At 36.8% G+C, this 17,161-nt stretch overlaps 1 protein-coding gene across 20 annotated transcripts in view; it reads right to left on the bottom strand.

Annotated features, from left to right (window-relative positions):
• Window positions 1-17,161, bottom strand: part of BAZ2B (bromodomain adjacent to zinc finger domain 2B) — a 94,474-nt gene that overhangs the window by 46,545 nt on the left and 30,768 nt on the right. For 13 of the 20 annotated variants that reach the window (XM_072341762.1, XM_072341772.1, XM_072341766.1 and 10 more), the window contains exons 3-4: window positions 1,950-2,068; window positions 593-748 (exon numbers count right to left, since the gene is read on the bottom strand). In XM_072341762.1, coding sequence (XP_072197863.1) covers window positions 593-746 — 154 coding nt within the window. In that variant the 5' untranslated portion in view covers window positions 747-748; window positions 1,950-2,068. Of the gene's footprint in view, window positions 1-592; window positions 749-1,949; window positions 2,069-9,241; window positions 9,420-17,161 lie in introns of those variants that run through there. The other 7 variants (XM_072341763.1, XM_072341775.1, XM_072341779.1 and 4 more) reach the window with 5 other exon arrangements.

The raw sequence follows: 17,161 nt of genomic DNA, 5'->3' as shown, positions 1-17,161 counted from the left end.
ACTCAAAGTGAAAATAAGAAAGTGTATCATTTTATTAGACTGAGTATGCTCTCGCAGAAACAAATATACAGATAACATCCATGAATATAACTGCAGTGACTCCATCTTTAACCTTCCTCCATAAATAACAAAATAAGAAGTTTGTTGTGAACTAATTTTGTAAAAAAGTGGGAAGAAAAAAAAACAGACTGAGAAAACTACCTTCTAGTGATGAAGAATACAAACCAATAATAAGACAGAACACTAACCAGCTAAGCTTGAACGCTGAGAACATAGCGCATATTCAAGAAGCTGATTAGTGAATCTAAAATCTGAAAGTGGCATTGAGTCTGCTAGATTAGTTTATAAAATGATCCCCATATCTTTGCAAATTGAAAAGTTCTTTCATGTTTAAAAAAGCTGATTTTAAACTCACTTGGAATGTACTATGTCTATGTAATGTACAAAACAAACTATTATATACATAATACAAATTTCCCTCCTCAAAATAATAAACAAAAGATCTGTGAGGTCTTACATTTGATCTTGTAGTAATAATTTTATTGCAAGTGTTAACAACCACTAAAATCACATTGCAACATGTTATTCTTACCACTCGTGTTGACTGTGGAACTCAGCGATGCAGCTCCAGTGGTAAGGCTACTCTTGGAAACCGCAGAAGCTACAGAAGGTGTAGAAGCCACTGGAGATGAAACAGCTGCACTTGAGGAGACTGATGATGATGTTAACCGCTCTCCAGACTCCATATCTAAAAAAGAGAAAAAAGGTCTAATTTCGAGAGCAGGAAATCACAAGCAGATTGACTACATCAGTGCCTGCGCTGATCATGCCTCAGGAGCTGTATTTAGGAAGTTTCCTGAGAGACCTTCATGCAAAATCTATACCACAGTCACCACAGGAACCCAGTATAGCTGCAGCAGTAAGGAAATCATGCACTGCTGCTGAAAGTAACATCACATTTGAATCTGAATGCTGCACAGCAAAATCTGTAACATTAATTGCTGTCTCCAGCGCCCAGCAGAAGCACTGTCGTAGCCTTGGGAGCACAAGCAAGCCCTAATTGCCCTGACCAGCCACTCCACACTATATCCAGAAACTCCATGTAGACTTAGACCTGCATCATCAGCCCCTACCTGAGCTAGGCTGCTGGGGCGCCCTTCTGCCATCTGGTACCGCTGTACCTGTGGCTCCTTGCTAGATCCCGCTTCTCATGCTGTAGGTTCCCTCCAGGCTTGAAACAGCCCCATCTTCTGCTACTCTGACCAGACTACCAGAGGAAACAAAGGCCTGAACAATTCCTTTATCTTGTCTGGATCCTATGACCAGCACCCTATTGCAGCATGTTCACATCCTGCGGCACTGCTCCCTGCTCAAGAAAAGCAGTGCTGTCATCTCCCCCCAGCTCCCACCTCACCCCTCCTTGTGCAGGCCCTGAGAGCCTCAGCTTCGAAGAACCCAGTTAACTCCGTATAAAGTCTCTTAAGTTGGAGAAAGACCTGCTTTTTATGGTGGAATATTGTAACAGCTCCTGTACGTTGCTAGCTTCTTCTTTTTCATCAGTGGATTCTCATACAGAGCAAGGGGTTTTTATTTGTGCCATGAACTGCTCAGATCTAATCTTATCAGGCTTACTTAACTGAACAAGTATCTGCATTTCAGGAAAAATGAGGAGCAGAACCAGAAATTATACTTGAGAAGTACTTTTCTAAATACTTTGAAATTTTAGACAAGTAAATCGTGTCTAAGCACAACGGCAGCTTAGTTACCACAGTATCTGGCTCAATACAGAGCCAGAACTGCCATTTAGAGTTTGAACTACAACAGACAGAGTCATGATCAGCCTGAAGTAAGGTGCAGCAGGTATCTCAGAGTCTCTTGATGATTTTAAGAGCAATGAGACTAATTATAGTTAACTCTCAACAGAGAAATTCCTGAGAAACAGTTCCCACCCTGGAGACTGCTGGAAGTACAAGGCGCACCACCACTTCTCAGAGCTACCGCTGGCAAGGAGTGGAGTCCAAGTTCTCAGCATCAGTCCAAAAGCTTCTGAAAAATCTCAATTTCACCTCTGAAAAACAGAATACCAAGTACAATACTCCTAAGAAAAATAAGCTTTTTTTCTACTTTAACCAATAAAAAAGAAAACTCTGTTAAACAGTATTTCCAATCCACTGCTATGTTAAAATTGTGACTTTCCAAATACTCATTTGAAAAAGCAGCATAAAAGCTCTACTTCTACAGAGAGATACAGCATCTTTGTTCCTCCATGTCAGTACATTCGACTTCAAAAAGACAAAGGAAATACAAAAGCACTATTGCCATTGCATTTATCATTAATTACTTATCACTGATGACTTCTATATGTGACAATTTAAACGGACTGAACAGTCTCTAAACTTGGTTTGTACACAGAACAGAAGTGCCAACTGCCGACAAAGGCACAACAGCATGCCTCCTACAACTGCTCATCTTTTACATAACAAAACAACCACTCCACAGAGAAAACTACTGCAAGACTTCCTTGTGTCAGTTCTTTACTCCAGGCAGAATTTTCATGAATCCAGCACAACTTATTCTATATCTGCAAATATTAAAAAACAAACAACAAAAAAGGTTACACTAATGGGGAAAGAAGGTTGTGATAGTACAGAGAATAACAGCTATGAAGTTTTCCTTTAGAACACTATTTATAATGAAAACATTTTCCTTCACATCATTTTTCAAGGCAAAGTAGTATTAAACATTTTAAATTTCAGTTACTTAATCCACAGCTAACTACATACTTCCCCTACAAATAAACATGTTATATACATAAATACTTTAAATAAATACTCCGAATTAAAGAGGAAAAGAGCACTGTATATATAATATAATATATTGTATATATAATATAATTCAGCTAGCTGGTGACTTCTCTCAGTGGACGCAGGCCACTGAATAATACCTGCTCTTGCTGCGTGCCTTAAATGCTTTATCATACATTAGAATTCTTCCTAAGGATAATAATTAATAAAAATATCCCTCCCATAGTTTAAGCCTGACGCATTTGCAAATATACATTAATACATGCTAATGTATTAATTAGCATGTATTAATGTATATTATTTAATATATTGGTATATTAATAATATTAATTAATGTATTATTATATTAATAATATACTAAATATATATATATATTTAGTATCGAGAGATCATAAAAAGACAAATGAAAAAATAAAATACATTTTTAAGATGCTATGAATGACTGATGATTTAGGTGAGGTCAACAGGCAACCTATTTACAGAAACCACAGGTTTTATTGTGTTTCTCTATTCGTTGTTTTAAGTATGTTTTAAGCATGGCCACAGATAATTTATTCTATTAAAAAACAGCATAAGAGGATTCAGAAACACCGCAGTGGCCTTACTGCAGCAATCATTCGTAAAAGGAAAGACGTTACTAAGCTTCAGTTCACTGCATTCAGAATTCTGCTTTCAACAAAGAAAACAGAGCTCTCTAATTTCTGCAAATAAATTTCTTATTTCTCTTATGTTGTGCATAATGCATCATTAAAATAAACATTTTACTATCTAATACATTTGATAATTAGTAATCACCTATAAGCAATCGGCATTTGTACCACAAATGAGAAGATATCACTGGTAAATCAAGCCAATTTTTTTTAATACAGAAATGAATATGTCTCTATGCAAGTAAGCTTTTCATCAACGTAACCCACATCCCTGAATTGCTAATACAGCACTGAATAAGAACCAGGAGAATAAAAATAATCAAACCTGCTCCTTTAAGATTTGGTGTGGCTTGTTGTAGGGGTATGTGTGTGTGTTTGTTTGCTTTTTTGGTACGTTTTTCTTTGTTCTTGCATTATTCAGAGGGGAAAGCTGTTTGTTTGATTTGGGTGGTGATATTTTCTTACAGGTTGAAGTTTCAACCTTTAATTAAGCTGCCTTTTTAAAGTTATGAATACAGTAATTGGAATATTGAAATTTGGCAACTTTTGAATTAAATAAATGAAAGTCTTCCTAGACAAACGTATTTCATATATGTATATAAGTATATATTTCATACATTTTTCAAATTAAATCCAATCTTAATTGTGTTTAGTTGGTTCATTAGTCTAAACCACAGCACATGGCTGATACCAAAAACAACCTCCCAGAGTTGTTAGGCAGCATCAGCAAAAATTACACTGAAAACCTACTGCTTCCCGTCACTTAAAAGTTCATACTAGTTGAAACAGATAGATATTCTTTCTAAGATCACCTTAGTGAATATTCCCAATCAATACTCACAACAAATTTTCATGATTGCTCCTGAAATTCTCATATTTGTAAAAGAGAAATTCAGTAAATTGTAAATGTTTCACATTTCCCCCTTCATGTCGTGACTCCTGTCAATCCCTCTAAAAGCTTTGCGCAGAGTTCACCACGGTGAATATTAATCACTGAATTCAACTGAACCCACTGAAAAAGGGAAACAATACTTCATAAGGGGAAAAAACAAACAAACAAACAAAAAACAACCAACAAAGGAAGCACACAGAGCTTTTCACTAGAAAAATGTTGTATTTTCTGGAGAAGCAGAATAAAGCATTACTGTTGTTTAATAAAAATAGAATACCAAATGCAGTCCAGTGTGTTAGTGTTAGTTAGCTACAGTGTACATGGCACTTGGTACCTCACTGCCCTTCCCTTTTCTCAAAGCAGGTCAAATTCAAGCAGCAATGAAACAACGCACAAGTACGTCAGAATCCCCAGCAGTTAATTACAGCTCTGGTAGATAAGGAATGAGAAAATGACGTCTGTGTGGACAAAGCATTTGCTGCTACCCTGTATGACAGGCTCATCTCTAAATTGGAGATGTGAATTTGACAGACAGACTACTCATTTGGTAAGGAACTGGCTAAAAGGTCGTACTGAAAGAGCTGCAGTCAACAGCTCAGTGACCAAGTGGAGACCTGTGAGAAGCAGCATTCGTCAGTACTGGGCCCAATGCTGATTAACATTTCTGTTAGCAAAAAAAGAAAGGACAATGTGGTTGAACATAGCAAGTTTGCCAGCACACCAACTTGTGTGGTGTGGTTTGTGCACTGGAGGGGAAGGAAGGGATGCTATCCAGAAAGATCTTGTCAGGTTTGCAAGGGAGGCCTGTGAAAACATTATTAAGATCAACAAACAAAGTGCAAGGTCCTCCACATGAGTCAGTGCAATCTCAGACTCCCTCCCTCAACCTTGTCAGGTTCCTCCCTGCCCAACTCTCCAGCCCGTCGAGATTCTGCTGAATGGCAGCACAGCCATTGGTGTGTCCTCCACTCCTCCCAGCTTGGTACCATCAGCAAACTTGCTGAGGGCAGACCCTATTCCTTCATCCATGTCATTTATGAAGATGTGGAATGAGACCAGACCCAGCACTGACCCCCAAAGAACACTACGTGTTACAGGTGATTTTTTTTGTTTCACCAACTTGACTTTCTTCTAATAAGTATAGAAGTCCTACAGCTGTAATAAAAGAAATAAAAATCCACAGACTTCCCGTTGATTTGTATTTAAAGTGATGTCTCTAAACAGCTGCACATTAGAACTGAATCATCAGGGCAATACAGAAAAGCAACCTACGCAAACTAAAGGTTAAAATAAATTCAGCGGTTTATGCATAACATGCTAAACTCAAACTTTCTGTAGTCTCATGTAATGGCATTTATTATTAAAGAGTTAACAAATAAGGTGGAGTATCTGAAGATTTTTAATACCACATGACAAAATCTATAATTTTCCAATTTATTTCAGTATTCTTCATGAGTTGTTTTGGGTTTTTTTAATTGCAGGTATGAATAAAGCATTACTCAAATAGGTATTGGGTGTTTGAAGCAAAATATCCATTAAACCTTACTTCAGATTAAGGAAAACATAACACGCTCTGTCAATAAAATTCTTTTAACTGAAACCCAGTATCTACTTTTCCTTTTTTCCTTTTTCTTTTATCGTTTTTTTAAAAGCTGATTAATTTTATTCATCACCCTGTAGTAACAGCAGCAATGAAAACCAAAATTGCACAGTGCCTTATAGCTCTTGTTGAGTAAATTACACAATCATCATAGTGAATTTAGAGATTAGCAAATCTCCATAATTATTCAGAAGTTTGTTGACAGTTTCCTTGTGAATTTATTGTGGTACTTCATACAATACCAGTCACTCCATCACAAAAGTCTTGTTTAAACCGGTAACATTCTTTTATGATACTTACACGTGAACTCACACTACTCAGAAACACAACGTTTCTGCCTTTTATTGCCCAAAAACTTAGTTAGCTCTGTTGCACAATGCCCTAACTCAGGGCAACTGTAATGTAACTCCTCCACTTCCAGCTCAAAAGACATACTACTATGCCAGCTCAAACTCAACTCAGCTGCGATTACAAGAGAGACAACAAAGCTTAAGGAGAACTTGTAAAGGAAATGCCCTGATGAATTTCCTGCGTCAGAAGCTAGCACAGGTTCATCTTTGCATTGCTAAAACTCAAAAATGTTAAAACTCATGCCTGTGTAAAAGCTGCCAGTGTTTTCTGCAACTGAACCTTGCTTCCTATTTCTGAAGACTGACAGAACGCATTAATATGAGCATTAACATGGTCAAGCCCAGCACATCTGTTCCAACACACTTAGACAAAAACTTTCCAGAGAACTCACTACAAGCAAACATATTTTGTCCACCAGGTATTATTGTGCTTCCTGTTTAGAAAATGGCAGAGGAACGCAAACCAAATGCCTAAGATAAAGGAAACAGGCTTCCACAACTCACTACTTTTGAGAATAAACGATGCTTTGAACTGCAAACCCAGGTATCTACTCGAGTATGTGAACTTCACAGAAGTCCAAATAGCCTACTCAAATTTCAGGGACAGTTCTTTACTCGACTTTCAGAGAATGAAGACACAGAGCATGGAATAACTTTGCACTGCAGTCCTACACTTACTTACACATACTACAAAATACATCATGTACTCAAAGAAACAGGAAGGACAAGATTGTAAATTCAAGTCCTTCCTTATAAATGATGGAGCCAGGATAAAACAGAGAAATGGTATCCACATTTTCATGTTGACCCACACAAATATGGTTCTTCAGGAGCCCAGAACCAGTTCTAAGAGGAAGTACCCTGTGTTACACCATGCATCAGTTTAAACTCACTCCACCACTGGAATGCACCTTCATTTCCAAAACATCTTTGTTGATGATGTTATTTTTTCATTGTTTCTTCCAGCTTTAAGACACTAAGATCTCAAAATAAACATGAACAGTTAAGCTAAAATAAATCCACTGAATTTACTTGAAGAAACTAACTAGCAGAAATAATAATGGACTTTTAAGAAATAAAACCGAGCTTCAAGAGAAGCCACAGAAGCTATTACTTCATCAGCAGACCATCCTTGTCAACTCCACTCACAATACTATTCTTAGAAATCATGCAGATGCCAATCTGGTGTTTCAATATTATTTACACACTTAAAGGAAGTGATTAGAAACAGAAAACCCGACAGACTGCATTTCTGTCTCTACACACGGAATAGAAAGAAGACAGTAAAACATCCTCTACAAAAAGAAAATCACATGAGAATATATACTTAGATTTCAGGCATCTAACAAAGGCACTTATTAACATTAACTTTTCCTCCATTAAAAGCATACTTAGTTAAAACGCAGGACATCATTTTAGCTGTATGAGGCACAGTTTTCTTAGCAAAGCTTGGCAAGTACTTGAAGGTAAATTGATATGAAGTATTCTCATTAACAATTCCTTCAAAGCAGAAAGACAATCTAATAGCAACTTGGGACATTGTAGTCAGGAGCGACTAACAAGTAAGCTTGCATTTCTTTTGAAGTAGGAAAAGAAAGCCAAAAGTAACTAACTGCTGCCCTCAGCATTCACCTCAAGCGGATGGCATAAGAGGTGCACATGGCCCACAGTTGCTGTACAAGGACAGCAGGAGCGGCTGCATCCTGGGACCCAAGCTGTCCCCTGCACTTCACAAAACCCACCTGCATGGAGAAGCAAACCATCAACAACAGCCCCAGCAGTCATAAGGTAAGTCCCTCCAGTTCCATGGCAAGTTGGTTTTGTTAAGGAAGCAGGCATGAAGCTTGGAGCCAACAGTTTCAGTTGTGAGACACCAAGCTCTGAGTTCATGAGCTTCTACAGTGACCAAGCATGCCAAGAGATTTGTAAGAACAAGCAGGACATTTTTACATCAGAATTCTAAGACACTGGAAAAAACTGTCAAGTGTGAAGGAAAGCAGCTAGGCAGTGAGGGAGCAGAACATATGGCATGCCCTGACAGACAAGAAAGCCCTTGTACCTGTGCATACCTATGCACAATAGTATTTTAATGCAAACAAACTGGAACTGCAGAATTTGACTTAGTACCTTTCCAAACATTGTTTAAAACAAGAAGATCACGCATTTTTGTTTACTTTTGGTACAGAACTAAAAGAATGTTTCTCATGGTATCTAAAACATCTATTTCAAATTCAATGCTATTAAGATATTAATATTTGAAACCAACTATAAAATGATTTTGGATTCATTTAACTGAATAAGACCAGAAGTGAACAGCAAGTCACTCTGCAACAAGAAGTCTCTTATATCAACACTCCAGAGCAAAACAAAGCCAGCACAGCCCTCTGCTCACACAGTACTCATCACAGAGAAATTTCTTGAAGAAAACAGTCCTTATTTCTCAGAACCAGAGAAACAACATGTCTTATCAATTCAAGAAAAGGTGAAAAAAGATAGTTTTATTTGGTAACTACCTTTACATTAGATTTGGAAAAGTTCTCTCTATGATAAAAGTAAATTATGAACATATATGATATGAGCACATTTTTGGTCACCGAGTTCACCCAGTGAGCAATCAAAAGAATTTTTCATAAAGTTGATGCTAGTTGCTTGCCCAATATCTAAATACATTTTCATGCTTTATTAAAAAAAAAAAAAAAACAAACAAAAAACTCATGCAATTCAGGTTTAGTTTCTTATAGCTACTGCCAAATAAGCATTACAAAACAGCAGCAGATGTCTTTCTTAGGGAAAAGAAAAAAAGAAAAAAAAAAAGATATTTAAAACTCCATGTATTTATTTCTCAATCTCTAAACATTTCAAACTATTAAGTTGGTCAGGGAGCACACAAAAGCACCGACATCCTGGCATTACAGGAGAATAGACACAGAACATTAACAGCTTACTGTGGAGAGCAGTTTAATCAGGAAGTAGCCATTATCCTGTCGCTACAGAGCAGTGACAAGACTCCAAAACAAGCCGTAGTATTTTTTTCCCCTCAGTCAAGAAGGAAGAAAGCACACGAGCTATTGTGCTCGAGCTCTGAGCCCAAAGGTCGGCAGATGTCTGTTGTCAGAAGCCGCCCTGAAAACAGAATTCAAGCAAGCATTTCCAGAGCTGTATTTGAGGAAGCATCTAAAACCTACCACAACCTCCCTCTGTGCTACACACAAAACATGGCTGTCTTACTCAGAGATTAGCAATTATTGTAATGAGATACTGTCAGAGAGGGTCAAACAGTACTTCCTGCAGTTTACACATCTTGATTTCCTGGTAAACAAACTGAAAGGCAGGTGGAGCACTCCGACCAGCAGTGAGCTCGCTCGCTCACACCGCCATCAGCCGGCCGGGCTGAACTATGTGGTCTTCATAAAAACTGTATCGGATGTATTTATATCACGTGAGTTGACTCTGCATCCCAATGTAATACGAACTGACCCGCGACAGAAATGCTTTCCACAGTGTTAGATCGCTGTCAGCTCTGTACCTTGCTGGATTTTTCTCTAAGCCAAACCAAAGAAAAAGCAGCATTTTATTTTTCTTTTAAATTGTGTGTATGTGCACATAGGCAACAAAAGCTGCTGAATCACACCTGGAACAACCGAAATAAGAAAACAATTTCTAATCAGTCCATTCAAACCTGAAGCACTGATCTCAAAAAACACCTACTGATAACATTCGTAAATTATCAAAATCAACTATCTGAATACAATTTTAAAAGAAGAATGACTCAATGACAACTTTCAGCTGCCCAACACCGTTTTCCTCTGCACAAAAATTAAGCACGTTTCTCTCTACCTACAACCTTCCAAAACATTAAGCTAACAAACTCCTTTCAAATAAATGAAGAAAGAAACAGACTGCAGTAGAGGGCACAGGTGCTATGAAAACCAAAGCAAAACCAATCCTCTCCAGAAAACAATATAGAAAATGCATGCAGAAGTTCACCCGGAGGCCTGTGAAAGAGAAGGCACGCCACACCTAGGCAACTTCAGCCAACCAACGGGAGACAGAGCTCGTTTACGCAGTAAATAGAATGAATTTATTATGCAGCAGGTGGATGTGACTGAAACTGTCCATGTTACCCAAAGTAAGAGCACAAGGGTAGCATGAGCTAACCAAGGAACACTATGAGAAGGAAAAAAAGAAAAAAAAAGACCACAGAAAGCATTATTGGAAAAAGAGAATAAATTGCCAGCTCTGCTGCTGAAGAGTAACTTGTGCCAGTGAAGGAGTTACTTTGCCATCGCAATCTCCCAAATAAGCTAAGATATATTACCAACAGTAATCTCTGCAAACAAGGCAATACCCAAAGCAGTATACTTATGAACTCTGCTTGTTGCAGATCTAATTAGTACAGTCACAATTTCCTAATACAAAATGAGAACACAATCCCAAAATTAAATCAGACTATCAGCATTTTGCTTTGTCTGTTTTGCTATTTGTTACGCACTTGACAACAAGAAAGTGGTCTTGTTGAACTATATGCAGTGCTTCTGAAGGAAGCATAGAAATTCAAACTCAGGCATCACTTTAAAGCCTCAATTGGGGAACTATCCCTTCCAGAACTCTGCAAATTAAACATCAGTCACTATGAATTTGAGCCTTACATGTGCAGTAGTTCGGCATGCTCAAGTACTACCTCTCAGAAGATAGCTTTTCTAAAATTATTTTAATGCATATTTCTCATAACACACACAAAAAAACATTTACAGTGGAACAACTGTTTAACTTTGAGATAGCAGTGGAGAAGAGGGAGACAAAACGTGCCATAGGAAACAGCCTAACACCGTCTGTATTTACTTTCTGAACTCCAGCTTTAATACAGAAACTACACATACAGAACATCCATCAGCAACTCCATTAGCCAGCAAGAATGACAAATAAACAATTCTCGTTCTCCAGAATGTTGTAGGTCACAGAAATACCGGTCCTCACTTCAGCTCTATGACCAAATTATCACGCTTATAGAAGTCTAGTAGGATACTGAAACATACGATATAAGAAATTAACACTCCAGGTACATCTTAAGTATGCATTAGCACCTGACTTCAGAAAAGTGCACGTCACCAGTCTGTGAAGCCCAACAGAACAGACACTGTCTTTCAAGGAGCTTTAAAATTTACACACACACACACACACACACACACACATATATATATTTCCCCATGTAGCACATTCTAGCTACAGAGATAGATATTGATTTAAAAAACAAAAGAAAAACAAACAAACAAAAAACACACAGCATTAAGTACAGTAACAAGAAGGTAAGTTTTTCTTATTGGTACTCCTAACACTGCCTAAGGAGATTCATTCCATGGACATGAAGGGAATACTACTTTTTTCTTTTAAGAAACACTAAGAGCTTCTTGCAGAGGCATGTATTCTTTCATGAAAGCTATGACTCCCATCAAAGGGATTTTAAAAAGCTAATGGTACCTCCACAAGAATCATCTCAAAACTCTATCCAACAGTAATTACCTAACCAAGAAAACATTTAGTCCCATCTATAACTCTAGAACTGTGTCACTGTAGTAGTTCTACTTTAAAACAAATTATGATTTATAAAATGGCGTAGTTCATCCTGTGATAAAGAAAAGGAAAAACATTTAAGCCATGATTGTTGCTTCTAAACAGCCTGAGAGAAGAACACATAATTGCTATGAAATCTTCAGTGTCCTCCAGAGAACTGTCTTTTGCATCACACCCCAGACATCAAAACTGCAGTAAGAACTGCATATTACTTCACAACACATCCTAAAGATAATACATATTTATGAATATAAAAATGAAACCTAAATTCTGGTATCACCTATATACACAATCTGCAGTAATGGCTTTGGAGAGCAGGAACTTCTCGCACTCATATCTGTACAGCACTTAATCAATAAACTAGCTTCTAAAAGTTTCACATACCATATTGTTCTGTATTTCCCTTCTGACAATTTTAGATGGAATCCTTTGACACTAGCTGCATAGGTGACTAAAACAAATGACAGGACAATAAGGATAGTTGATTACTTTCAGAAATAGTTTTCTGGAGTGCGATGCCACAAGTTTTAAATTATTTTCTTCCTCAAGAAAACAAGTTAGTAAAAATCATCCCCAACCAAGCTACAAAAGGCAGGAAAATACCTTTCCTCCTTCCACCTGTCCTGTACTGAAAGCCTTAAGCACGTCTTACTATGAAGAGCCCTTCACACAATCACACACCTAAGTAGCCTTCGCTGTTTCCCTAAGAGATTCTGTCTGCATTCAAAAGCCCCTGTACCATCTAATCCCAAAGCTGCTACTGCACAAAAAGCATTCCCAGGTACCATTAATACACACCATAACATCAGCTGAAATCGTACTCCACATCTGAATCAAGATGCAGCAAGAATCAGATAATCTCATTTCAATTAGCTTCTCACTCACCACCAAGAAAACCTAACCAATCTTTCCAAAGCCAACAGGTGATGCTAATCTTCATTCTTACTCTGGACATAGCCCTACCAAAGGAAAAGGTCAGGAAGAGAAAGAGACTCCCCTTCTCAAGGGGAAGAGTTGGGTAGAAACTTGCTCTTTGTTCTACCTCCTCTACATTCAGGTCACATACATTGCTCTTACTTGTGATTTAGCTTCATTTTAAGAATCCTTCTGTTCTCATTATTTACCAAACACATGGACACTACATCTAACATTTCCAATGCTAGAACTGTATCTTGGAATTGGAATACCACAGCAGGTACTACACAGCAACCATTCAGAAACAGACAGACACGTTATACCATTGTTAATCCTATCTCTAAAAAGATTCTAGTAAAAGCAGATTTGCCTCAATGCATGTAAAAGGCATTCAAACGAAAACCCAGGAAACTGCCATCTATTCTTTCTGCTACTACAGTGTCCAAAAACCTTCCTCATGCTGGCTCATTACCCAGAACTAAAGTATTCAAAATCCACTAGCATTTCATACATTCTCTATTAGATTCTGACCCCACGAAGTCAATGTACAGAAGAAATTCTGAAAGAGCAAAAAATATAAATAAATCCAAATTAATTACCTTGGTACATTTTAACTGTCCTGCACCAATGCCTTCTTCTCAAGTGTTCCCTTAGTTTTCATATTGTGTTTACTAAAGCATAGAGCATTTCACTAGCTAAAGAAAGTGAAGCCCATCTTAAGAATCCAGTTGTCCAGAACATATCATTTCATAACAAAGCTGATTCATCTTACTGTAAACACAGTTTATCAATTTAGTATGTTAATGGAATATACTGAAGAATGTTAAGACTCAAGCTTTAAGTGATTTGACTGAGATAATGCTTATTTCAGTGTTGAATATAATAGCTGATATTTGTATCAGCTGTTTAAAAAAGCATCATGGAGACTAATATTCTTACCTTAAGCTTTTATCTTTGATATGGTAAACTCACTGTTAACTGTTACCTAGTCAAACTGAAGATTTTCAGGAAGAGATTGCATAGGTTGCAAACAGAGGGGGGAAAAAAAAAAGCACAGAGAAAAGGGGGAGTAAAAATTGCAGTTTTTCCATTAAAATTTTCCATTAAAAGTTTATTCAGAAAATGCAATGTAAAATCACCTTGAAAACATGAAGGGATTTTTTGTAAATTTTAATAGGGAAAAAGTAGCTAAAAATATATATTCTTTAATTTTTTTATCACCATAATATCACACATACTCAGAGCCTCTGAGAATACAATATTCATTTTGCTGCAGAAGAACAGACATTGCATAACAATGAGATTTGCTAATGAAATCAGCCATCAACCTGGAATACATATGTATTAAACCAAGACCTCAGTGTCATTTTCTTTTTGCATCATTTGTTCTCTCTCTCATTTTTCCTCGACCTTTCACTACTTTGTCTTCCCTGTTTCACATACAGCAATACGATAAAGTATTTTGTTAATACTGTTTTTAGCACTACTAATTTAAATTTCTATTTTCTTTTTCTTTTCTAAGCACAGATGCTAATTGCATGGGTTCTAACATCACTGTTAATGTGCTCTTGTAAGAAAAAATCAATGGATGCTAAAGAGACAAAGGAGTTTTACTTCTAGGTAAAACTGCAGGAATATCTAATACAAACTAGGTGTCACTTGGAGCAGCAAGAGCTGTATACCAATTAATACATGGAGAAACACAGCTAGATCTGTATACCAATTAATACATGGAGGAGCACATGTTTTAAAATTTCCTTTGCATTTTCCTAATGATTAAACATGAACATCAGTTGGAATTCTGACATGAACAGAGATTCAACAGTTCTGCACAAACATGCAAAATTATCATGCAAACAAGTGAAACAATCCAACAAGTTCAGCAACAGTGCATGTAAGCACAGATTGTACATACCAGTTAAGCAAAACAAGTTAGTGAAAAGAGATGAATACTGAATGCAATTATTTATTCAGAGCTGACCACAGAAAGATCAAAACACAACAAAAGACATTTTTCTCTGATGGTACTATTATGGTACTTTGGTTCCATGGATAAAAGCTGCTTTACACTTCACACATACAAAGCAACCTGTTCACACCACTAGCTCCGAGATTATCAGAATTGTTTCGCAAATACTATGTAAATTAGTATGTAGTCCACTGATTTATTTCACTCTTCTCATTTTACAGTGTTTTAACTGAAATAATACAAATAATATATGGATACCACATGCTCCTACCAAGTTAGCATTATTCTCAATAAGCTCCAAAGTCATATCAACAACTAAAAAAAAAAAAATTTAATGAAAAAAATGAAAAAAAAAAAAAATCAACTTGCCATCCTGTTTGGTAGGTTGAAAAACAGTAAACACTCCAAAGCTCCAATTCCATAAAGACAAATAGCCAATTAGTCACCGTTATTATACTGAAAACTGCATAGGTAGCATAAAGAGCTCCTCTGGAATAGCCCTTGTAGGCTTAAAGACTCAAAAAGGCACAAGAGAATACTGAAAAATTGAGGAGAAATAATGAAATGATTGAACATCTGAAAATCAGCAAATGAGCAGAAGTGCCTCTGAAACCAGCCATATCAGACCATCGCTTTGCAACCCAGGAAGAACATCACTGGGTTAGCTGACATAACAAACAAGATAAGTAATAGAAAGCATAAGACTTTCACTAACAGTCACCTATGTAACCAAGACCTGAAGGCACACAACTTAGCTGTATTTTTCCTCTGATTTCTGTCATCTTTAAAGATATACTACTGTATAATATGTACATCCAGGTACATGTCATATGAAGCTTTATTACTCTTAAATGTGCATTATCATGTTCTACTAAAAAGACACATGAAGACTATTTTGGATCACATATTATCAAAAGTACTTCACTTTCAATTACAAAGCATTTGCCTTTCTGCAAAAAAGCCATATATGCTGTATCTCAAATAGACAAAGGCACAGTTAATTATAGTGGGTTTATCCTTAAGAGCAAATACTGCATAATTTGCAGGCTGAAAGAGATATTCCAATAACCTCGATCCTTCAAAGTACTGGGAGTAGCTGCTTTCTATAGTTTAGTCAAGTAGGCTAAAGAGTACTGCTGTCAGGTGATAGCATTGTAATGCTTGCACTCTGAACGGTGACTTATTGGCCTTTAACATAGGTCAACTGATCACTTGAGCATTCTTCCTGTAAGACATTATAGGCTCCTTCTACTTCAAGGGAGATCAATACATCTATTAGGAATCCATCCTGCAACAGACCATAAGAAGATTATATCTTCTAACATTTCCTCTGTCTTTATTCAAACGAGTAACTGAGAAAACAAAGATATTCTAGGATATCCACATCGACTGTACGTATGAAATGTAATTCTGATATGTAACTGTTTACACTAGGCTATCAGGCATATGCCATACGATATCAAACTTCATAACTTACCACAAACATAATTAATAGGAATGACAGTATAGAACCAGTTACTCTACAGATAAAAGTGAATCATTATTCTCTGAAAACATACTCAACCTCATACATATAAGTGAAGATTAGAATGCAGACAAAACCACAGCAAAAGCATGCAGCATCAGATGCTGTGCAGTGTTAAAAGACAGATGAATATTTATCAAAGAAACATGCCAATTCACAAGAGACTGAATTATAAACCATATTTATCTTCTCCAAACTAACCAGAAATAGCTTCTTCAATATTCAGAGCAAAAATCTGTATTTTACTGAAATAAATCACACATATGTAGAATAAACACAAACAATCTGAAGTTTAACACTGTCCAGTTTATTGTATTTCTTTCTGTGGTTTAAAATCATATTCAAGAGAATTAACAATTTCTATGCTATTTTAATATTGTTTGCTATACTAGCAGTTATACGCACACATGTATGTCTTTACTATATGCTAAGTGAAAAGCTATTATTAGGCCTCCATGCACACAACCTGCAAAGTTTATTTAAAATCTGGTAATGAAGCAAGCTGATCCTTTTTTCTAATGGAATACCACAAATTGTACTGAATTACAATGACGACTATTTATCGACATAAAGAGTAAAAGTAGAGGACAATTTATTAAAAACAAAAGAGGAAATTCTGAACGCTTCAAATCAGCTGTGCTGAGCTGCTCAACAAAAACATCTATGATCTTCCAGAGCTGCCGTTTCTCTTTCTTGACAAAGACTCCATCTGCCACAGAGCCATTTACAGCCTCAGAGTCAGAGTATCAACCATTCTGCAAGTCTGCTTTCACCTTGACATCCCCCTGTAATACACCTGAAACAGATCACATGTAAGCCTTCCACAAGCTCTAAGCCCATGCTTAGTCACTGATGTGCATTTAAGCCTTGCTCTAATGTACCATT

Source organism: Excalfactoria chinensis, chromosome 7 (assembly GCF_039878825.1).
Source record: "Excalfactoria chinensis isolate bCotChi1 chromosome 7, bCotChi1.hap2, whole genome shotgun sequence".
Lineage (NCBI taxonomy): Eukaryota > Metazoa > Chordata > Aves > Galliformes > Phasianidae > Excalfactoria > Excalfactoria chinensis.
The sequence above is the reverse complement of the archived record's forward strand: the minus strand, read 5'-3'. Positions and strand labels throughout refer to the sequence as shown.